The sequence below is a fragment of the Rhinatrema bivittatum genome, chromosome 9 (genome assembly GCF_901001135.1).
Source record: "Rhinatrema bivittatum chromosome 9, aRhiBiv1.1, whole genome shotgun sequence".
Taxonomy (NCBI): domain Eukaryota; kingdom Metazoa; phylum Chordata; class Amphibia; order Gymnophiona; family Rhinatrematidae; genus Rhinatrema; species Rhinatrema bivittatum.
The window spans coordinates 251,421,349-251,446,125 of NC_042623.1; the positions used below are offsets into that span (position 1 = coordinate 251,421,349).

Genomic DNA, 24,777 nt, shown 5'->3' on the forward strand with positions numbered 1-24,777 from the left:
ATCAGGGTTAGCCGGTTAACCTAGCTCCTCCCAGTAATACCCCCAGAATTTACTTATCCGGCTAAATTCAACCTTCCTAACTTATTAGCCGGCTAGAATTTAGCTGGATAGGTACCCAAATATTCATTTAACCGGCTAACCTTCTGAATATGGACCTCTGTGGGACTAGATTGGTAAAACCCTTCCTGAGGGTCACCTCCCCAGACGTCTTATAAACAGCTTCCGCACTGCCTACGTTACTAGTACCATGGGAAATGGATGTTCCAGATTTGCCTAGGAAAAATCTGGTAATCTTATAACAGGAACAGGAGCGCCAGTGCAGTGCAGCCCAGCCGGCTTATGCAGAGAGGTGACCAGAAGCATGTGCCAACAGGGAGAGGACTTGCAGGTGGGCTACAGCTCCGTCAGAGTCCTCACAGCTGTGCAGAGGCTCCAAAGGCAAAATGATGGTTGCTGGGGTGCCACGGCCCATCCTGTAGCCTCTGGGTGACTTGGGCTTAAGCTGGATCTATGTGCTGAGTGAGCAGAAGAAAAGAAGAGGGAGAGAGAACCAGGGATGGAGCTGAAGAGAAAGGGAGGACAGGATCGAGCTGGGGGGGGGGAGGGGAAGGAAAGGGGGGGAGAGAGACACAATGACTGGGAGAAGGGAGAGAATACTGGTCTGGAAAGTGAGAGGGAGAGAGGATGGTTAATAATAAATTGAGCTCCTGCCAATAACTGGAAGCCCCCTTCAAAGGGTTCACTCTGCAGCTGGCCCTGATTGTGCCAAAAGTCAATATGCATATCCTTTGTAACTAGATATATGTAGTGATTTCTATAGGTTGGACTGCTTGGTTCCATTGGGGAAAACCTTTTATTACTGCTTTTCTGATAAGTTTTTTTTGTTTTTTTTTTGTTTTTACTGCGGTTCAAGCCAGATTCTTCATAACCGCGCCCTGTGCCTCTCTCTTCTGGGAAGAAAAACTAGAATTTCACTTTCCTTCCATAATGCTGTCCTGAATCTTTTTTTTTCTTTATCAAAGTTTGTTTGCCATCTAGTGGCAAGTTTATGTCATTAAAGTAGCGTTACTTCTGTGTTTCTAAGTAGAGCATTTTAAAGCCAGCCACGTTCCCTCTCGTTTTTGTGTGCGAGTGTGCACTACTTTTGTGCACATGATCTCTCCGGCGAATGGGGAGCAGAGAGCCCCTTCTCCTTCTGTGTGCTGTTCCCCCCCCCCAACATCCATACCATATTTCAATAGACACCATTATTTAAATGATATAATTTCTGAAAGTAACAGTGAGATTTTGAGGTGAAAATACCATTTCTCTTCTGTCTTGGTTGTTTGTTTTTCCTACTCCTGTCAATCTCATCCTTGATCTTGTCTGTCAGCGACGGCTGCCTTTCACCGTTCTCATTCACACAACTTTTCCTACTGTGTGTCTCTTCTCCTTTGCTGGCTTTCTTTCCATCTGTTTCTTGGAAATGTTTCTTTTACGTCACTTTACTCTCCTCTGTATCTCCATATTTTTCATATCTTACGCATCTCTCTCTCTCTCTGTCTCCTCCCCATTTTACCCACCATATCAGTCTCTCTCCTCTCCCCCACCCACCCCCAGTTTCAGCCCTCCAGCTTCCTTTTCCCCTCAGCTTTCATCCTCATTGCTGTTTCTATCCTTACCCTCCCTGTTCTTCACTTTTCCCATTCCATTTCCCCTCGCTCATCTGAATCGTTCTGTAGCGAGGTTCCTGCCCCACAAGCTTATCATGTGTTGGAGCCTTACAGTGTGGACTGAGCTACGTTTGGATCTGTCAAAAAGGGGTTTTCAACCCTGCAGAGGCTGTAAGCTGCTGCAGCCAAGATGAAGAAATTAAAAAATACAACAAAACCCCCTGGTGAATAACAAATGTTCTGCAAGAACCAGCATCCAGTATTCACAGTGGTAACAAGTTGGGAAAAGGGCCGTATTGTTTAGCCTGCCCAGAAACAGCACTAAATAGCCAGCAGAGTAGGAAGCCAAAGGAATGCTGAGAGGCTATTTAAGGAAGAAAAGGTCAGGGATGGCTAGGAGTTGGAGCCAGGGAGAAAGGATTGTATCTGGAAGCCCTGCAATCCATTCTTCTCCTGAAGAGCTAATTATCAAGAGGGAGAGACAGAATCTGCGCTAAGTTAAGTAATCTAAACTTTGCATAGAGAGTATTTTAACAGAGGAGGGAGAAGGTTTATTTCCTTACATTTTCTCCCCAATTTTCAGTATCTCATTTTACTTGCTTCAGCCTTTTAGCCAAAGTCAAGCATAAACCCTTGCTGGCAGCTACTGGGAAAGAAAAACTGGTAGACCGTGGTCTTTCTGTAAGAGACCGAAACCAGGCCTGCTTTTTGTTTAGTACCAAGTAAACCATTTGGAGAAGCTCCCCAGGAGAGAGAGACCTTTCACACTGCAGTGCCACCTTTCACACTGCAGTGCCATCTATTTGGTTTGTCAACTAGCCAGCTCCTCCATTAAGAGGGACGTCTTCATTTTTTTTTTATTGTTTTTTTTCCACACAATTTTGTGCTCAGGACAGGGTGCACCCTTTACAAACTGGTGACATTGGGGTCCACCTGTTCCCTCCCCCTCCCTTTTTGAGTTTAGGGCTAAAGACAAATTTTGTAAGCCGTGTACTTCACTGCCTTTCCCCCACCTTTCTCTATTAGCATTCCCAATTTTTTTTTACTATCCATATGAGTGTATTGGTTGTCCTGGTTAACAGGCCATACCCAGTGTTATTTTTGCATTGCTTGATATAAAATATGAAAAATGCAAGTTTATATTATACTTCACTACAGTACCTTTACCACTTAATGTTCTGGTTGCGTTTACTGCCTACTTTCACAATACTAGTAAAAGGGTTATATTGCAGCTCCGCGGCCAGGCCTGCTCACCTCTCCCAGCTGACTACAAGCTCTGGTCTCACCTCCTCTGCCGGGCCCGGCCGTCCTTGTTGATCTCAGGCTCCCTCGGCATCCAAGGCCTCACAGCGGAGCTCCCGCGGTGGCTCCGCGTCCAGCATCTCCTTGGCCCTGCCCCTAGGCGCCCACGTGGCCGACATCATCCTCTTTTAAGGGACAAGCGTGGGAAACCCAGCTGAGACATGCCCCGATGACGTCACTCAGTCCCAGCATAAATAGCGAGGTCCTGTCCCTAGGACCTCGCCTTAGCAATTGGGTTGATCACACTGTGATAGCAAGTTTGCCTTCCTGTGTCTCCTGTTCCAGTCTCTTTGTTCCAGCGTCTCCTGTGTCTCCAGTTCCAGTGTCTCCTGTGTCTCCAGTTCCAGCGTCTCCTGCTCCTTCATCTCTCCATTCCTGGTAGTACCCTTCGGACTGATCTCACGGTACTGACCTCTGCTTGTTCTTGACTGCTCCTTGATTGCTGCCTGCCCTGACCTATGCCTGGAACTCAGACTATCCTTGATTGCTGCCTGCCCTGACCTCTGCCTGGAACACCGACTACTCTCGTCTGCCGCCTGGAACCCAACCTCCTGTTTGACCTCACTACATCTGGACTGACCTTGCTACTGACCCTGCCTGGCTGACCATTCTGCATATAGACTCTGGCCTTGATTCTAGCTATACACTTGGACACTCTATTCTGGCCTCCTGCGACCTCCAGTTCTCCTTATCTGAACACCGACCGCACACCCTTGTTCATGGTGGGCACTCCTTTGAACTTCCTCTCTAGGAGACCCTGCGAGGCCCACCTAAGACCAGGTGGCCCAGACTCAACCTGAGGGAACCCCAGGTTGCTATTGGTGAAGCTCCAGCACTCTAGCCTTCCGCCTCTCCATGGGAACTCTCCATGAAGAGGAGATCTCATTGTATGTCCTGAAGTGTTCCACGCACTCAATAATCCTCGGACTGCCATGGCTCCAGGTGCATGGTCCGCAATTCGACTGGCATTCCCTATAACTAATCCAGTGGGGACCCCAGTGTCAACACCGCTGCCTACGTCCAGTGTCTCCAGCAGTCACAGTGTTGAACTCTACAACCCTAACTGGGTTGCCTGCTCCGTATACAGATGTATTCTCTAAACAGAATGCTGACATCCTACCTCCACTCCGGAGGTTTAATTGCCCCATTGAACTTCTACCAGGTACCACGCCTACCAAAGGCAGGACCTACCCTCTCTTGTTACCTGAGACTAAAGCAATGTCTGAGTACATTAAAGAGAATCTTGACAAGGGATTCATAAGACCCTCTGACTCTCCAGCAGGAGTCGTTTTTTTCTTCGTGAAGAAGAAAGATGGCAGCCTCCACCCCTGCATCGATTACCGTGGGCTAAACGCTGTAACCCATAAGGATCACTATTCTCTATCACTCATCAGCGAATTCTTTGATTGTCTTCAAGGAGCCCAGATCTTTACGAAGTTAGATCTTCGAGGGGCATACAATCTCATCAGGATCCAGAGGACATTTGGAAGACCACCTTCAATGCCAGGGATGGCCACTATGCGTACGTAGTGATGCCTTTCAGACTTTGTAATGCCCCTGTGGTCTTTCAACGCTTGATGAACGAGATCTTCCGGGACCTACTATATTCATTTGTCATTGTATATCTAGACAATATACTGATCTTTTCCAAGGATCTAAAATGCCATCATTCTCATACTCAGACAGTCCTTCAACGCCTCAGGGATAACCATCTCTATGCGAAACTAGAAAAATGTATCTTCGAACGGACTCATCTTCCGTTTCTTGGATATATTATTTCCAATTGTGGTTTTACCATGGACCCTGAGAAGCTCCAAAGAATCCGAGACTGGACACAACCTATAGGTCTCCACGCCTTACAAAGGTTCCTTGGATTCACAAACTATTACAGGAATTTCATCGCCAATTACTCCACATTAGCTGCTCCACTCACTGCCATGACTAGGAAAGGCAGTAACCCCAAAGAATGGAGTCCAAGGCTCAATCCGCCTTCCAGGCCTTGAAAGAGGCCTTCTGCACTGGACCTTGTCTTCATCACCCGGAATCTAACCACCCCTTCGTCGTCGAAGTTGACACCTCCACCATTGGGGCAGGGGCAGTCCTGAGCCAGTACTCCTCCAAAGGAGCCCTAGTTCCCTGCTCCTTCTATTCGCACAAGTTTTCCCCTGCAGAACAAAATTATGCGATCGGAGATCGTGAACTCCTAGCAGTTAAGTTAGCACTCCAAGAATGGCGTCCTTGGTTAGAAGGAGCACAGCATAAATTTACGATCTTTACGTCTCACAAAAATCTTGAGCACTTGAAGGAAGCCCAATTGTTGAATCCCAGACAGGCCTGCTGGGCATTGTTCTTCGAATGCTTTCATTTCAAACTTCATTACCATCCTGCAGTCAAGAACACGTGAGTGGATGCCCTCTCCCTTTCTCTTGAACCAGAGGATATGCCTGACACCCCCAGGCATATCACTGACCCTGCCTGCGTAAACCTTGCAGTTACCCATACTGTGCCAGTGGGGAAGACGGTGGTCCCACACCGTCTCCGCGAACGCATCTTTCACTGGGCCCATGATTCTAAGTTGGCCGGCCATCCCGGCTGGGCTCGGACCCTTGAAATGCTAAGGAGGTACTATTGGTGGCCCAACATGGTCAAGGATGCCCGCAACTATGTGGATTTGTGTCCCATATGTGTGCAACAGAAGCCTCCGACGGGCCATCCATGGGGACTTCTCCAACCTATTCTGACGCCCAGAGAGCCCTGGTCGAGCATCTCCACTGAATTCATCATGGACCTACCTCCATCCAAAGGCCACACAGTCATCTGGGACATCATTGATCGATTCTTGAAAATGGGTCACTTTATCCCACTCCAGAAGCTTCCCTCAGCTCCTGAATTGCCTAAACTCTTCCTCAAACACGTCTTCCGACTACACGGACTACCCAAAGAGATCATCTCGGACCGAGGTCCACAGTTCACCACCAGATATTGGAAATCCTTATGCAAGAAATTCGAAATCACCTTGAGTCTGACTTCCGTTTATCATCCCCAGGCGAACGGCCAAGCAGAAAGAACAAACAGGTCCTTAAAGACCTTCTTACATTCCTACGTTAATGACCAGCAGGACGACTGGTCCAACCTGTTACCCTGGATCAAGTTGTCTCACAACACGCATGTCGCCTTCGCTACGGATGTATCACCCTTCTCGGTGGTATTTGGCTGCCAGCCACATCTGCCTCTACCAGTCCCACTCTCAGTACCTTCACCTGCGGCCCAGTCAACAGCTCAAACAATCAGAAGATTATGGAATCAAGTTTAGGCGAGGCTGGGCCAAGCCGCTGAACAACCTAAGCGCTCTACCGATGCTCATCGTCGCACCGCTCCCTTGTTCCGACCAGGCCAAAAGGTCTGGTTAAGCATAAAACATATTAGATTGAGGCTACCCTCTCAAAGACTAGCGCCAAAATTCATCAGACCATTTCCTGTCCTCCGCCGTGTCGGAGCAGTAACATACCAACTCCAGTTACCAAGGTCAATGGGTATCCACAATACCTTTCACATATCCTTGCTGAAGCCACTTGTATTCTCCTGGCCATCACATAGGGCTCCTCCTCCTTCACAAGTTTCCGCAGAATCTGAAGAGACTACAAGAAAAGGAAGTCCTCGACATCAGGAAAAGGCACGGCCATTGGGAGTATCTCCTGTCATGGGAGGGCTTCGGGCCTGAGGAGAACTCGTGGGAGCCCTCCCACCACATCTATGACAAGCAACGTCTCCAGGAGGCCTAGAAGGGGGGTACTATTGCGTTTCCCGGCCCATCCACTCCACGGCCGGGCCTGCTCACCTTTCCCAGCCATCTACAAGCTCCGGTCTCACCTCCTCTGCCGGTCCCAGCCATCCTCATTGCTCTCAGGCTCCCTCGGTGTCCCAGGCCTCACAGCGGAGCTCCCACCGGGGCTCCGTGTCCAGCATCTCCCTGGCCCCACCCCTAGGTGTACGCGCGGCCGACATCATCCTCTTTAAAGGGACAAGCATGGGAAACCCGGCCGAGACGCGTCCCGATGACATCACTCAGTTCCAGCATAAATAACAAAGTTCTGTCCCCAGGAGCTCGACTTGGCAATCGGGTCAATCACTCTGTGATAGCAATTTTGCCTTCCTGCGTTTCCTGTGTCTCCTGTTCCAGTCTCTTTGAGCCAGCGTCTCCTCCTGTGTCTCCAGTTCCAGCGTCTCCTGTGTCTCCAGTTCCAGTGTCTCCTGCTCCTTTGTCTCTCCATTCCTGGTAGTACCCTTTGGACTGATCTCACGGTACTGACCTCTGCTTGTTCTTGACTACTTGATTGCTGCTTGCCCTGACCTCTGCCTGGAACTCCAACTATCCTTGATCGCCGCCTGACCTGACCTCTGCCTGGAACACAGACTACTGTCGTCTGCCACCTGGAACCCGACCTCCTGCTTGACTTCACTACGTCTGGACTGACCTTGCTACTGACCCTGCCTGGCTGACCATTCTGTATATAGACTCTGGCCTTGATTCTAGCTATACACTCGGACATTCTATTCTGGCCTCCTGCGACCTCCAGTTCTCCTTCTCTGAACACCGACCCTGTACCCTTGTTTGTGGTGGGCACTCCTTTGAACTTCCTCTCTAGGAGACCCTGTGAGGTCCACCTAAGACCAAGCAGCCTGGGTAACCAAGGGCTCAACCTGAGGGAACCCCAGGTTGCTATTGGCGAAGCTCCAGCTAGCCTCTGTCTCCTCCTGTGCTCTGCCTCCTGGTGGTAGGTGCTCTCCGGGTCCAACTGGAGAGCCGTACCAATCCTGCACCAGGCCAAGGGTCCACTCCCAGCGCAACAGGTTAATTACTGTTTTATTTTGGTGTGATGAATTTATCTGGTCTGTGGTGCCTCAACCAAGAGGCTGTTTGGGGAGGGCACAGAATTGTGGTATCAGGGTGACCGGGACCCTGTCTCATCCCCCCATTCAGGCTACAAACCCAAAGATAATATAATTTATAATGTGGTGTACTCCCCACCCCAAGCAAAGGAGTAATACATAGTCCTGACCAAGAGGGGGGGGGGGACGGACACACTTCTCTGTTGCCACATTTCCCCATTCCCATATCTATCCTTCTTTGTCCATCACTCTCCTGGCTCCGTATATCTCTAACCTACCCTTGTCCTCATTCTTTCCATCTCTCTCCTCTTTCTCTATCCCTACTCTGTCTCATAATCTTACCCCTAAATCCCTCTGGGTCTCCTCCCTGATCCGATGTGCTCTTTCTCCCACCCCTATCCACCTCTAAACCCCCCTCGCTGTCATCTTTACTCAACGGCCTCCTTCCCCCAAGCCCCAAAGAAGGTCCTCCTCCCCTTCCTGGCTGGCAGGCACATGGTACTTTACTGCTTCTAGCCTCTGTCAACAATTGCAGCAGACATGCGGTATTTGAATAGTGTGGGGCTGTTAACATCTTGCATTTTGATTAACACAAGATGTAAAACTTCATGGGTGATTCAACAACATCTAGGCTACTGGAACAGACTGGCAGTGGCATGTGGTAAAGTACATCGTCCTGCCAACTAGGCAGGGCAGGAAGAAGGAACAAGAACATAGGCCGGGACCATCAGGTAGAGAAGTACACAGGAGCTGCAAGGGAGGAGCTGAAGATGTGCGGGGCCATGCACGCATGCAGCATATGTGGAACGTTGCTAGCTGGAGGTTGCTGTCCGCTGCCAGTCATTCAGGGTCTGCAGCAGCGATGTGTGGAAAAATTCAAACATAAGCCATTCACCATTCATAAGCCAAACATTCACCATACTCAGTCTTCTCACCCCCTTGAATCCCTCTCTCCACTACTTCCTCCCACCCCACCTTCCCCCCTCCCTTCCCTCATCCCCCCCACCTCTATTCCTAAATTACCTTACCAACAAGTCCCTAATCCTAATTTTATTTTATCAACAACACATTCATGTACATATGTTATTTTCTATAACCTTTTGTTATATCCTATAACCTTTTGTTCCATGTACCACTGTTATAATATGTTATAATTGTTTTTTTTTTGGTTACCATGTTATAATGTAAAATAGGGCGGACTACGCCCTATTCTCTTGGTTATCTGGAAACCGATGTGATATCTCGATTGAATGTCGGTATATAAAAGAAATAAATAATAATAATAATAATTCAGATTTCAGCCTGGTTTGAGCTGAGTGGAAATTCCAGCTCCCCCCCCCCTCCCCCCTTGAGAAAATCACCTGATTTTTCCTGCTAAATCTTCTCATAATCCAAAGCAGATCCAAAAAAATAAAAAAGCCAAAGCAAACCACCTATTCCAAGAGATCTGCTTGTATTTCCTCAGTTGTGCTCTGGAATTCACCATGAATGAGCATTTTCTTTAAAAAAAAAAAAATCAAATTCAAGCGAGGTGACAGCTTTGCAGGATAATTTGCACTTTTTAAATTTATGTTTATTGCATTATAATAATATAAGACAGCAAACAAGCATGTCAATGAAATACAGAGTCATATGGGAGCAAATTACAAAAAATAAAAAAATAGCTCCCATAGACTCAAGTACCAGGAAAATGGGAGAACCAAGGGTCATTAAGCACCATAAGACTAGCAGCAAAGGTAAAAAGCAATAATTGAGGGGACTACAGAGTATAAATGATTTCTGCCATAACCAAGTTAGCGAGTGTTTTCAGATGCAAATCAAGGAAAAACCTAAGTTGGGAGGGCTCAAAAAACAAATATCTATCATTGTTAAATTTAACTACACATTTACAAGGATAATGGATTATAATCTGAGCACCCATCTGACGAACTTCTTGAAACATTGCTAAAAATCTCTTTCTAAGCCGTTGGGTAGCCCTGTTGATGTCATATCCATAGCTTCCGGCCATAATATAAAGTATCCCTATTAAGTAGAAAAAGCTTTAAAACTAAGTCTTGATCAGATGGGAAAACAAAGGCGACAAGTGAAGTTCCACGATATTCCACAAGGTCATCTCCAGAGGAGGTTTCCAAAAACGCAGAGAGATCAGCAAAGGCAGTTGCTGGGCTAGGATTTTCCGGCGAAGTATTAGGTTTCCTCTCCTGGGAAGTACAGTAAATCCGAGAAGTAGGTGGAAGTGTATCAGCGGATATTTGCAGTACTTCCTGAAGATATTTTTTAAATTGATCACGAGGAGATATTCAGTTAACACGAGGAAAATTTAACACTCTCAAATTTAAAACCCTAAGAGAATTTTCCATATTTTCCATCCTTTTAGCCTTTATTACATCAGATTGAACCAATCCATTCGGAGTTGTTTGAATCTTCTCGACCTGTTGATCCAAATCAACTATCTTAGCATTATGAGAGGAAATTAAAGAAGCCATTGATTGCACAGATTGCTTTGTATCAGTCATCACCGAAGATAGTAAAGAAATAGAATTTTCTAAGGAAACTAATACAGCCCAGACTGAGTCCAAAGTAATAACTGCAGGTTTAACCAGATTTGACTTTTAAGATAACACTGGCCAAACGTTCCCTGTAGGATTTCTCCATACCTTCATGGGGCCCCACAAGTTCCTCTCATCCTTCCGGGGTGGACACCCGGAGAAACCCAAGATATTCCACTGGAGTAGCCAAAATATGTTGTTGCAAGGGCGGCATTAGACTTCCAGCTAAGCCTCCAACCCCGGCGTGCACAGCTCCAGACTTGAGAGTCCGCCCCAGCGGCAGCCGACAACGCTTTCCATCTGACTGGCTGACCCAGACTCGAGGTCGTCTCATGCAAGGGGGGAGAGGGAGTTATGGGTGCTCCGGGACTCAGAGTGACCTGCATGGCCAGCGGTAGAGTTGTGCGCTCTCCAACAACCGCAGCAGACTCAGCCAGAGAGAATCGCTCCATAGGAGTGAAGAAGCTCTGGAATTTGTTGCCAGAGGATGTGGTTAGTGCAGTTAGTGTAGCTGGTTTTAAAAAAGGTTTGGATAAGTTCTTGGAGGAGAAGTCCATTAATGGCTATTAATCAATTATACTTAGGGAATAGCCACTGCTATTAATTGCATCAGTGGCATGGGATCTTCTTAGTGTTTGGGTAATTGCCAGGTTCTTGTGGCCTGGTTTTTGGCCTCTGTTGGAAACAGGATGCTGGGCTTGATGGACCCTTGGTCTGACCCAGCATGGCAATTTCTTATGTTCTTATGTTCTTAAGCCCTCCATGCACTGCTGAATGGCTCAAGTTAAGGGAGGTGCCGAGAACCCCCCTTTAGCTGTCCCTTCCTCCTAGTGTGCGGCATAACTTGTAACCAGGAAACTTTTTCTCGCAGAGAACAGAGCTTCAAACGCCACGTCCGTTCCCATAATTTGCACTTTTGCCAGATTGTGGGAAGGGCCGCAGCCTTTTTTTTTATTTTTCATTCTGCCACCCGTCTGCAGTGCAAATTGCATCTGTTGCCATCTGTGTAGAATGACAAATTCCTGTATATGGAAGGAAAATATTGCTTTTCCTAAACAGATAGTGAAAATCACGGGATTAAAAGCGCTTAACTGCTTCCTGCCGTTTAGTAACTGTATTGCCTTTCAATGTCATAGGCCTTGGCGATAGTGAGAGAAGGAGCCCCAACATACAGTCCAACTGAGAACAACAAACTTAAATAATTCTTAATTTTAAATCCTGTTTCCCTCCATATTTCCTTTCAGGAATGCTGTCGGTCACCAGTCCTTTTCGGATGCCACCATAGTTATTTCAGAATGAAACACCATTGACAGAGATCATACTCGGGGGTCGACGTGTATTCTTCCCCTCCTTTGGGTGCCCCTTCCCCCAGTGTCTGGTATCCTGCTGCCTCACCTTCACATCAGCTTTTCTTCTCCTTTCCAAGCTAATCACTCTCTCCGCTTTCCCTAAAGTCGGCAGGGGAGTGGCGCTGATTCTACTGATTTCGGCTGTGCCATGTGGTGCTCTCAGGTCTCCCTGTGTCCTTGCTCCATACAGCAGAGGAGAGTCTTGAGTGCCACCACCCTGGCCTGCCAATATGATTCAGGTCCAGCCTACTCTGCTCCTCGTCCGTCAGAAAGAAGGAAGGCAGGGTTGGCACAGATCCCAACTAGACATCAATTGAAAAAAAAAAAACGGAAGAGACTCCGGAGAGAAATTCAAAATGAACCAAGAGTTTCCACACAGAACTAATGGAGTCTAATATCCCTGAATACGTGCGGGTCCATGCATATTTGTGAATCCTTGTCCCTGTCCCCCCCCCCCCCCCCAAAAAAATTTCCTAATTTTTCCTGGAAATTTAGCGTGGCCAGGACACCAAACCCAAACGTTATTGGTTAAGAACATAAGAAAATGCCATACTGGGTCAGACCAAGGGTCCATCAGGCCCAGCATCCTGTTTCCAACAGTGGCCAATCCAGGCCATAAGAACCTGGCAATTACCCAAACACTGTCTATTCCATGTTACCATTGCTAATGGCAGTGGCTATTCTCTAAGTGAACATAATAGCAGGTAATGGACTTCTCCTCCAAGAACTTATCCAATCCTTTTTTAAACACAGCTACACCAACTGCACTAACCACATCCTCTGGCAACAAATTCCAGAGTTTAATTGTGCGTTGAGTAAAAAAGAACTTTCTCCGATTAGTTTTAAATGTGCCCCATGCTAACTTTATGGAGTGTCCCCTAGTCTTTCTACTATCCGAAAGAGTAAATAACCGATTCACATCTACCCGTTCTAGACCTCTCATGATTTTAAAGACCTCTATCATATCCCCCCCTCAGCCGTCTCTTCTCCAAGCTGAAAAGTCCTAACCTCTTTAGTCTTTCTTCATAGGGGAGCTGTTCCATCCCCTTTATCATTTTGGTTGCCCTTCTCTGTACCTTCTCCATCGCAATTATATCTTTTTTGAGATGCGGGAGGGGAGGGAGGGGAGACACATGGACGCACATGCACACACAAACATGGTGGTCTCATAAGCCTACTTTTCTTCCTTTGCAAAGTAGGCTAGTGAGCCCTGAAGGAATCAGTAATTCTAGGGTCCCTACCTCAATTTGGAAGCAAGGTTTTGGTTCAATATCCATTAATTTGATACAGAAAAATAGATTGGGCTGTTATATAATAATCCAAGTTAATGAATTAGTTTTTTCTTGTTTATGTTTGCTAACTGCAGGGAAAACAAAAGGTACAGAGTGTACGTGGTGACCCCTTTGTTGCCGGGATTCGAAGGCGACATCTCAACAGGAGGAGGCAATGCACTACAAGCAATAATGCATTTCAACTACAGGTACTGCTCTGTCCCAGGTACCCCACTGTGGACAGTTTTGTAGTTTTATGTGAAAAACATCACACCTGGAGAATCTTTGGTGATGATTCCAAAACTAACTTTATTGTTCTTGCCTCTATGTTAATTTTTGGTTTATACAAGCAGTGCGTGTTAAGTTGATAAATCAAAGTAAGTGGGTTGGTCAACTTTATGGCTTAAAAGAAATCATGATCCATTTTCTCTTCTTTTATACAGTGAAGAGTTGTTCTTTGTATTATTATTATTTTTTTTTTTTTTTTTAAATAAAGCATGAGGTGGGCAGCTTGTTTTCTTCTGTCCGCCGTAAAGGATACCGACGTGAACAGCATTCACTTCCTTCGATGCGTGGATATGCCGTGCTGTTCACGGAGTTACAGAGAAAGGAAAGATGATCCCTAGGTAGTTAATGGCTTTACCCCCTGCTTAAAAGAACGAAGCGTACACAATAAAAAAAAAAGTGGTGGATTTATCCAATTTGTGCCTCTTGTGAGAGATAAATCCATAATTGGCAAATTGCTTTCTACGTGTTAGTATACATTTATTCAAAAGAAAGGCAGCCTGCTGATATTCTAAGTTTGGTGTGTATTGTTAAAAAAAAAAAAAAAGCTTCAGTAAGAACAATGCTTTTTGGTCAGCATGCAGTGAATTGCTCAATGGAACTGTCCAGGTATATTAAAAAAAAAAAATAGCACAGTCGCACTAAAGTGGATGGGCTAGAAATTTCCTTCAGGGCAGGAGCCAGCTGCACTGTTCAGTGTTATTTCTTCCCTCTTCTGATTTTGTCCTCACTTTCTCTTTCTATTTTTTTTTTTTTTGTCAAAAGTTTAATTTGCTTCATGTCTTGTTTTTATATTTCATTATTGTTGATTTTAGGTGATGAACCCTTAAAGAAGCATTTTCAGCCTACATTAGTTAATCTGAAACTTGACTAGATTTTATGGGAGGAATAGGACTGATAAAGAGTGCTAGACAATAAGAGTGGGCAGTCATTTGCAATGAAATCGGAAAGACAATATTTCCTTTTTCGTTGCATTTCGGGAATTTAAAAAAAACGATAGAAAAAAACCCCTGAAATTTCATGTGGTTTTTCCTATTGTTTTTTTGTTGGTTTTTTTTTTTTGAGGGGGGTTAAAAAAATCATGTTTAAAAAAAAAAGAAACAATCCCAAAACCCGCCTCAGCCCTTTCCATTTCTTAAAATATGGAGCCCCACACATACAGAACCTCTGCCCATCCTCTCCACCCTCCAGGACTCATCACAAATCCCTGGTGGTCTAGCAGGAGGCCCAAGAGCAACCTCCCGCTCCCAGGCTGGCGGCTGCCATTAGTCAAAATGGCACTAACTGCCCTTTGCCCCTTCCATGTGACAGGGACTGACCAATGGTCGCTCCTGACTCCCCCACTGGACCGCCAGGGATTTTTGGTGAATCCTGGGGGGCTATGGTGGGCAGAATGTTCTGTGTGAGGGGGGCTCAATATTTTAATAAATGGGAAGGGTTGGGGGGTTTATGGGGTTTTTTATTTTAAAGAAAACAAAAACAGATAAACAAAAAAAGAAAAAAATGATCCGGGTTGGACCCAAATGGCCCATCCTAAGACCGAAAATGAAAATGCAACATTTTTTAAATGTTACACCCCTACTAGACAATAGCCACAATGCAGACTTCCCAGAAGATCACTTTTTACATAAGAATATAAGATTTGCCATACTGGGTCAGATCAAAAGTCCATCAAGTCCAGTATCCTGTTTCCAACAGTGGCCAATCCAGGTCACAAGTACCTGGCAGGATCCTAAAGGGTAGATAGATTCCAAGCTGCTTATCCCAGGGAGAAGAATTGGATTTCTGCAACTCCATCTTTATATTGGTTTGTGGACTTTTCCTCCAGGAACTTCTCCAAACCTTTTTTAAATGCAGGTACACTACTAATAGCTTTCACCACATCCTCTGGCAATCAAATCCAGAGCTTAATTATGCATTGAGTAAAAAAATATTTTCTCTTATTAATTTTAAATGTATCATCTAGTAACTTCAATGTGTGCCTCCTACTCTTTGAACTCCCTGAAAAAGTAAACAGCTGATTAAGAGACTCCACTCATCATTTTATAGACCTCTATCATATCTCCTTTTAGCCATCTCCTCTTCAGGCTGAAGAGTCCTAACCTCTTTAGCATTTCCTCACAGGGGAATCGTTCCATCCCCTTTACCATTTTGGTTGGCTTTCTCTGTACCTTTTCTAATTCTTATATATCTTTTTTGAGATGTGATGACCAGAACTGCACATAGAATACTCAAGATGAGGTTGCACTATGGAGCGATACAGAGACATTATGACATTCTCTGTTTTATTCTCCATTCTTTGGAAAAAATCCCCAGCATTCTATTTGCTTTCTTGGCTGCTGCTGCACACTAGGCAGAAGATTTCAAAGTATTATCAACAATGATGCCTAGATCCTTTTCCTGAATACTGACTCAATGTTGAACCTTGCATTATGTAGCCTTAATCTGGATTACTCTTTCCTAAGTATATCATTTTGCACTTGTCTACATTACACTTCATTTGCTATTTGCATGCCCAGACTCCAAACTCTGCAAGGTCCTCTTGTAATTTCTAAAATCTCTTTTCCCCCCATAGTTTGGGGTGTATCACATGCCAGGAGCTCTTTGTTATTTCTCTAGCAGCTCCCTATGACCCTACTGAGCCCATCTAATAGCCAAAAGTCCCATATGGTTCCAGCTGTTTTTAGAGGGTAATCAAAGGCGTAATGCCTAGAAGAGTCCTCCACAATTGTAAGATGCTCTTCATCTTTTAGATGAAGAGTGATTTTCTACTCTGAATAGGATAGTGCTACACACCTGTGGGGGAGTGATCAGATGGAATTCTTTTGGCCTCACTAGGTTGAAAGGCTGCTTGTCCACATTGAACGCTGTATCCTTCACATAAAAAAAAAGAGGAAATGATGAGAAAGGCAAGGCATGTAAGAAGATTAGACATTAAAATGAGAGCACTTTACAAAAAGAGTGAGTGCCTCTTTATGGCAGAAAAAGAAAATATGCAGGCCAGGTGTAACTTCTTGATATAAAACAAAAACTGTGAGATAGCAAAGCAATGCTTGCCCGATGTTGTTATCTAAGGCCATTCAGACCTGTGTACATCATGTTGCTTTTAGGTTGTAAACTGGTATTTTCTTTTATTCAGGACCATGTGCAGGGGGGAGAATTCCATCATTGGACAGGTGAAGGCAGAGAGTGAGTACATGGCATCCATTTCTTTGTGACGTTCAAGGTTAAAGATTGGGTGCCAGGGCATGAGCAAGGGGGGGTAGGCAACCTCCAGATCCTCGTGGACACCAATCTGCTAGGGTTTCGGGGATATCCCTAATGAATATACATGAGAGAGGTTTGCAGACAATTTGAAGCAGTGGGCATGCAAACATGTCTCATCCATATTCATGTGAGGAGACTGATGCCACCTACCACTGGTTATGAAGAAGGTAACTTTTATAGCTTCGCCATATTTTGTAACACCAGTGAGTTAATTGTTTGTTAACTTTTAATTTATTCATGAGAAACGGGTTGTGGAAAATGTGATGTTATGTTATGTTATTGTCATATGTGATATCCTGCCACGTTTTGAGGCTGATTTATGTTTAAAAAGTAGATTGTACTACTGTTACTATGTAACATTTGTAAGTTGCTTTGATAGTTTTCAGAAATATGGGGCATAAATATTGTAAAATAAACTAAATCTGGCAATTGAGGAGAACATTTTCACAAAGAAGCACATCTTTAAAGCAAGAACAAAAAGATTAGTCTTGGGATAGTCAAGACTGACCATATCGGAGAAGGGCTCACGGCCCCTGAGGTTTAAGAAGGGGGAGGACTCCAAACCTGAGGTCTGCAGAACCTCTTGGCCCACTGGAAGTCATGTCAGGGGGCAGATGCACCAATTCCACCCCACCTACCCCCCCCCCCCCCAAAAAAAATAAAAGCCCTGCTTTCTAATCTCATCCTTCAGTCCCCACTACTATACCCTCCTCAGTCCCTGATTTGTCAGCTGGAGGGCTGGGCCTCCAGAGGGCCTCTTTCTTTGTCACCGCCACGACCTGGCCAGCAGAAGAGCATAGCTGGCAGTCGAGTGCTCCTGCTGCCGTGAGCTTCTCTCCTGTGCGGGTCAGATCAGCAATTTAGCAGGCACGAGAGAGAGTGGAGCCAGCATCAGCAGGAGTAGGACAGAAACATTAGATCCACTCTCCTACTGGCCAGACCATGGACCGGCCTAATAATGACGCACCAGTACAGGAGTGCCCTGGTGTTGCAGGACTCTTCAAAGCCCACCTTTAAAGATGGCTCTAGGGACAGTGTATAAAGACATTGTGCACAGTGTACATTAAATTAAAATCTCTCTTAAGCACTTTCCACAGTGGCTGTTGGAGTTTAGTGGCACCCCACTGAAGACAGACATGTAAGCCATTTATTCGTCAAAAGAACCAGTATAGCAAGTTGTAAATATTAAACATTAAAAATCATTGAAGCTTAATTGATTTTCATTTGCCCTTGAGTAAGAGTTTGTTCCACATTGTCATTGCTGATTCTCTCACCACTCCCTGGCCTGTCGGATAGGTTGCCAGCAGGCAGGGTGGTGCCTGAGACTAGCTTGTGATGGAGTGTAATGACAACTCCCTCATTCTACCTTAAAAAGCCTGATTTAGGTTTGTAACCCAGTCCTCAATGGAGAACGCCGCAAGGGATTCAGGGAGAAGAACCCAGGCCTAGAAAGCTTGAGGAGGCCCCAAAGAGCTGGAAGGACCTCCTGGTATATTTGTATGGAGTATCTTTACCTGACAATTATACCTGGTGCAAGGTGAGCCTCTATTTTGTTTCTGTAAGTGAGAAGCACTGAAAATAAATACATGCACCAGAACTGGACTAGTCCAGTCTTGTGTTCCTGGACTATTCCTGAGGCCACAGCAGGCCTGAATACACCAAATAGCCATGGTACTTCTCTATCCCTCCACCACCATCCCCACCACAACACCCATCACCATGTGAAGCCTGAATATTTTTTCATTGTCAGGTAAAAACTCATAAACGCAGAATGGTGTAAGATTTTTATATTTTGTGTGACCAAACCCTCCAGTCCATCACTATATGCCTTAAGTTGCATTTCCCTCTTTCTAAAACATCTTGAGCTATCCATCCCCTCTTACCCTCCTCCCATTGAGGAGAGCCCTTTAGAACCAGCCTTTTTGTGGTTTAAGGTGTGGCTTGTTTCATTTTAGAGGAGACAACAGAGAAGCAAGATGTAAGATTTTTTTTCCTCCCTGCTGAGGCCTCCTGCCTCATCAGGTTTCTCCTTTTTGTAGGGGATTGGCCTCCGTGCACAACCTGCCAGAGGATCCCTAAGTATTCAAATTCAGTAAGATAGATTTTTGCCGGGTTTCCCTTTGGGGCAAAAGGGCTCTCTATCGAGAGGACTGAAGTGGGCAAGACCGGTGACAGATCTTTCTGAGTGAGATTTTTGATGGCCAAAATGTATCCTGTTTTCATGAAGAAAAATACATTTTTTGTTGTAAAGAGGTTTTAAGCCACTCCTTTTCACTGGGAGCCTGGCTGGATCAGCAGGTTCCCACCCCCAAGACTTTTCAAGTCGAGGAGTCACCCTTTTAGAGCAGCTTAATAGAGTCGAGGAAGAGTGAGGAGATTCATCCAGATTCTCCACTAACTTGGGACCAGGACACGGGGCTGGGTGTTCAGGAAGACGCTGGACTGTAAGGGAGGATTTTAGTATTCTAGCAGGGGACCCCTGAACTAGGAATCCCGGTTAAGCCACTGGTAGAGCTTTGAGTGCACAATTTATACCACCATGGGAAGCTCAACCAGGGTGCTGAAAGAAAAGGACACCTACCCACAATGAAGCACTCTGTCTTTAAAGACATCACCTGTAACTGCACAAGTATTTCAAGATGGTCTTTTATTTGCCTTAAACCAATCAGTAAATTATTATTTAACACCCAGCACCTGGTCCTTTTTGGTTATTCACAGCATCTCCAGAGGATGCCACAAATACACACAAGGGACGCACTAAATGTCTTTCATTGTCTGGGCCATAGACGAGAGTCTCCCCCCATAGAAAGAATTCCCCCCTCCCCCCCGGGATCAGGAGTCAAGCTGGGAGGAAGTTGGCTAGCCAGAACAGCCCCGAAGGTTATAAGATTGTGTGCCCTCGGGACTCGACATGCCGGGTCAGGGTTACATTTGCTTTGTCAGTCTTCCTAAACCGCAGGATGACAGACTATAGGTTGGTTCATTAAAATACAGAATATGAAGGCAGATAAAAGGTCCAATTTCATTCCTTGTGCATTTTCCATGGACTCTCTGGCTTCCTCCTCAGTTCTTCACCACTAGAGATCATTTGGGGTTGATGCACACTTTCTTGATTTCTGTTACTGTTTTATTTCCAACACCTCCACAACCTGCACTTTGATGAAGCCATTTCAAACATTGGCTATGCTAAATGCTTGGGGTAAGATGTATGTGTGTATAGCTCTGTTGTACATAATGAAAATTTCATTTTTCCCCTGTAATCTTGTGCTAGCATGCACACGGAGCAGCATTTTTGCTTCCCCCTGATCCCTGTTGGTTCTTTTCCCTCATTCGGGTCTAGTGTGAGTCAGAAGCCAACTGGAAGCAACATCCAGTACTTGGAACTGGCCCCATAATTTATTGCAGAAAGCAATGGCTGAATAGAAAGTTGCTTTCCCTACCCACAAGAATATTAAGTCCATAGCCCTGTGTAGCCGTTCAGAACATTTTAAAATGTTTGAGTTTCAAATTAATTATTTTAAAGTGTCATGTTAAATAAGGCCCTTTGAATTTGTACTCGGTTCATCTTTTGAAGCCCTGTATTCAGTCTCTCTCCTTCAGCCTTTTGCAAGATGTTCCAGCTCTCCCTCAACACACTTTAATGTGCTTGCATCCCTCCTTGTCACTTTTGCAATCATAATACTACCATTCTTAATAGGATAATGAAGTTGGAGCTTACTGCACAAATACTGCAGGAAGTTTGAAAAATATAGCCTGTTTTACTCCTGATCCAAATTAGATCTCAACTATGTGGCAACTATTTTTTTTATATCCCTTCTTTCTATTTGCTTGAAGAATGCTTTTGTTCTGGAACATATTATCCCCCTCTGTGTCTATTAAAAAGCTTCCTGCAGTGTCCTTTTTACTGTGAACTGTAGATTTCTTTCCAGGTTGTGAGAAAGCTCATGGGGACCAGCACATAGGATTTCTGAGGGAGTGAAAGGGACTGGAAAGCTGAGTAGGATCTGGATGGGCCATATAGTCTTTATCTGTTGTCATGTTCATTGTTTCTATGATCCATATCTCATTAAAATACTTTCTTCTCTGCAGTTGGCGACCAATGGATGAATTATATCTCATTCTGTGGACTTCGAACCTATGCAGAGCTGGAAGGAAAGCTTGTCACAGAGCTGATCTATGTGCATAGCAAGCTACTTATAGCTGATGACAACACAGTCATTATTGGTGAGTAGGACCTGCTGATCTTTCTCTGAGTGGGCCTGTGAGACAGTGCCTCTATGTTGCCCCTTAAACCAGTGCAGGACCGGGCTAGGTGCCTGGTCTCTTTTAATTCTCCTTGTGAGAGAGAGCTCTGTGGACAGGGCCCAACAGGGGAGGAATAAGAGCTGCGACCCAGGTGGGTTAGTCAGACCAGGCCCAGGTCTCCAGGAGGAAGACAGCTCCTGCAGAATAACACATCCAAAAATGAGCTGTGACAAAGCTGTGTGAGTACTGAGGGAAGCAGTACTGAACTATGAGTATACTGTCTGAAGGTGAAGGAGGTCTACTGATATGTCCATGTTTAAGCTGTGAATAAAGATAGAGTGTTTTAAGAAAGGCTGGAATCAGGCTGTGTTTATGTCTCCAGGCCTGGCGGATCACCGCTCGGTTCACAGGGCCTTCATATAGAAATCATTTACTAAAGCTTAAGCTTGCATTGCCTTTGTGAGGCCGCCCTGTCACTTACAGGTCATATCTACTCAGTTTGATGGTTGAAAATGTTTCATTCTACTATGGCTTAATAAAAATATATTGGGACAGGAGCTTTCGTTCAGAAGCTGATATCACCGGACAGGATGATGATGTAATTGTGCCTGGCAACGTGTAGACTTCTGAAAGAAGCATTCTGAGCCTGGTACTTCCTTTGCAGTTCCTTCTTTTTGCTGGAAGATATTTGGTAGTGACATCGCTGGTGACGTTTTGTATTGTAACTCTTTTTGCCATGTTCTGTACCCTTGGATGAAACTGCTGCTACAGCAATCCCTCATTATACAGCACCACACTTAAAAGAACTTTGCTGAAATGGAATTTGCTTTTCGAGACCTAAAACTTGAGATTTATAAAGTAAATGCTCATTATAATGGAATTTTGTTAGAAATAAAACAAAAACCAATGAATATGAAAAGCAGCAAAAAGAGTCAAAAGTGACTGATAAAATAACTGTTCTACATTAATTTATATCTGGTGGGCAGTATTTTTTGTAGTACAGGAGCTTTGTAGCGATATCTCCCCTCATGTACATAAGAAATGATTTCCAGGTGTTTTTAGTGGAAGTGAGTGGGAAAGTAAAATTCGATCAATGGATTTCAGTCGAAACTTATTTTCCCACTCACCTCCAGCAGTGCTACAGAAGTGAGTGGGATTTCTGTACTCAAGTGGAGATACAGGCCTGGAGCATCGGCATGATTGCTTTGGATCGTAAGCTCCATGGGGTTTACGATCTAAAGCGCTGCGTATTCCAGTAGTGCTACCGAAGTGATAAGGAATTGCTGTACCATTACAACGTATCACTTTTATAGCGCTAGTGGACATAATCGCAGTGCTAGAGATCATAAGCTCCATGATCCAGCGACTCCAGGGTAAAGGTTTCTAAGCTGGACAAGCCAGAGGGAGTGAGCAGTTTGTTTGTTGCTGGATCTACTCCGCATTTTGTTTTGCAGAATAGAAAATGTAATTGCTAGTAAAATTGGCAGCGAGCATGCTGGCAAAACGTTTACGATTCCCAAAGAAGGGGAGCTATCATGACCATTTTAATCAAACTCTTCCTGCCGAGAAGAATCTAAGCCTTCGTTTCATATACGGCGGAATGGCCAGTGAAGTCTTGCGTTGCCCTGCGTGTTCATAGAACATTGCTGAATTTTTTTTTATTTTTTTTTTGCAACAAAATGCTCTCACTGTTTTTAGGATCTTTCCTTGCTCAAGTAGTGCAGGCAGTTGCTGCTCCTTTTGGCATTCCCTGGTCAAAAAATTAGATTGAAAAAAACAAAGACAAAAAACAGTTCCCTTCTGCTTCTGTGGGAACCACAGCTGGGAATGGGCACCGGGAGCCTTCATTCACAACTATCCTGGGGATTTCTTCCCTAATTTTATAACCCAATTTGCTTTAGACATTCCAGCGAGGCTCCTTCTGGGATCCTGAAGACATAGGCACTGAATCCGGCCACTAGGTGAAGCTCCCTCCCCCTGGGGATTGATCCTGTTGACATTGTATATGTTCTATGTAATGTCATTGCATGCCATTAACAGCTCCAAAATAATGCACTGGGTACTCTAGTCGACAAACTCGGCTCAGCGCGGTGTACAAAGTAGATATGCTTTAAATGCGCTTTACCACTTACCTGTAATTGTTATCCAAAGGTGGCATTCTCTTGACTGCAAAACTGACAGGTCACATGACCCATCGGTGTGAGTCCATCGAAAAATAACCAGCTTTGGAGAAATGCATTTATTGTCAGTCCCACAAGCGGTGCAGGTAGCGGTTGTCCTATCTGCTCTTCACGATGCAGTGAACCTCTGCGTGGAATAATAAAAATAGGTGCCACAGTCTGTCTCAGCTGCTTCAGGAACCCCCACCATGAAAGAGAGGTTGGTTAGGCACAAATTTTGCTTTCCCATCATGTTGTGCATCATATCAGGGTCATTGCAAAGAGTGGGCAAAATGGGCACCACGTCCACCACGCTGCAGCCAGCCACAGAGATGTCCTATGCAGTTGCTCTGAGCAGAAAGCAGCCGTGTTGAGGGATCCCCCTCCCTCCCTCCACCATTATGTCCTGCATTCTGCTAACCACAACAGTGCTCTACGTTCCGGTATACACTAAAGTTATGGTTATAGCTATTGAAAGTACAGCCTGACTTCTTCTGACCATGAATATGTACACGCAACTGCGTATTTTTGTTCTATGTACACCGACGTGATATCTTTGATGAGCGGCGGTATATAAAAACCAATAAATAAATAAAATAAATAAATGAATCTCAACAGTGGATCTTTCCATCAAATAAAATACATCAGCACTGTCTGAATTTTAAGGAAGGCTCACTGAATAACTGCACAGAGCAGCAAATACTACCATAAGAAGCTTGCTGGGCAGATTAGATGGACCATTTGGTCCTTTTCTGCCATCATCAATATGAATTAAAAAAACGGGAATGTACAATATTAGCCAATATATTTTCAGGTTTATATTTTTCTTTTTTTTTTTATTTAATACTTACATAACAACCCTTTGGGATCGCCACTAGATGTCCCTAGTTCCCAACCTTTGAGTTAGGAGTAAGATTTAGGTAGAAGAGGGAGGAGCCATTTTTGGAACAGCACCTCCAGAACCTCCTGGCTGTATAAAAGCAGGTTGTATCAAAGATCAGTGTGGCAGTGCAGATTTGGTTTGGAGTTATGTGGAAGTAAGAGCTTTTTTTTTTTTTTTGGTTGAAGTTTTTCCTACTCCAGGGACCCAGGTCACATGGTCTGTGATCCAGGAAAGGAGGGAGACTTACCCCTTCAGTATGCAACCTGCTTGGTAGGGTTGTTGCCAGCTTTGGGTTCCTGGATTTTTGCTGAGTTTTTGGGTCTCTTACAAGATCCCTGGTTTTTGGCCTAGGTCTGCGGTGGTCAAGATAGGGGAGGACTGTGCCCACTGCAGCTCGCAGTCCATAATTGGTGGCCGGTGGAGACTTGCTGCCAGAGAATTCCAGTTTTTGGATATTTTTGTAAAGTCCTTTGTTTTGTGGATCTAGGAGGAAGAATTTTACTGCAGTCCTTGTTGCCCTAGAGTAGGGAAACTAGAAGAATTGATTAGTCTCTGCTGCCTGAACCTTTCTTATTTATTTCTTATTTAATAATTTTTATATACCGACTTTACATGCGAGCATATCAAATCGGTTTACAGTAGTTAGCAAATATTCATTTAAAAATATTTGCATTTCCAAAGAAGAAAGGAAGTAAACATAGTTTCATAATGTAAATAATTAAATAGTAAACTAAAATAGTAGGCTGAGTAATCATAAAATGTAAACAATTAGAGAGGCAGTATAGTAAAAATAGAGATAATAAAATCAAAATATACATTACCTTGGTATAAAATCCGAGGTGTGAAATCGTTATGTTAACAGCTCTTGGAAGGCTTGTTTAAAAAGCCAAGTTTTAATCCCCTTTTTAAATAATTTGATGTCTGC

The 24,777-nt window shown here is 44.7% G+C and overlaps 1 protein-coding gene across 5 annotated transcripts in view; it reads left to right on the forward strand.

Moving 5' to 3' along the window:
- PLD1 (phospholipase D1) overlaps positions 1 to 24,777 on the forward strand; it is a 301,509-nt gene that overhangs the window by 258,566 nt on the left and 18,166 nt on the right. For all 5 annotated transcript variants that reach the window (XM_029615277.1, XM_029615278.1, XM_029615280.1 and 2 more), the window contains 3 exons: positions 13,109 to 13,222; positions 16,438 to 16,487; positions 20,655 to 20,789. In XM_029615277.1, coding sequence (XP_029471137.1) covers positions 13,109 to 13,222; positions 16,438 to 16,487; positions 20,655 to 20,789 — 299 coding nt within the window. The remainder of the gene's footprint in view (positions 1 to 13,108; positions 13,223 to 16,437; positions 16,488 to 20,654; positions 20,790 to 24,777) is intronic.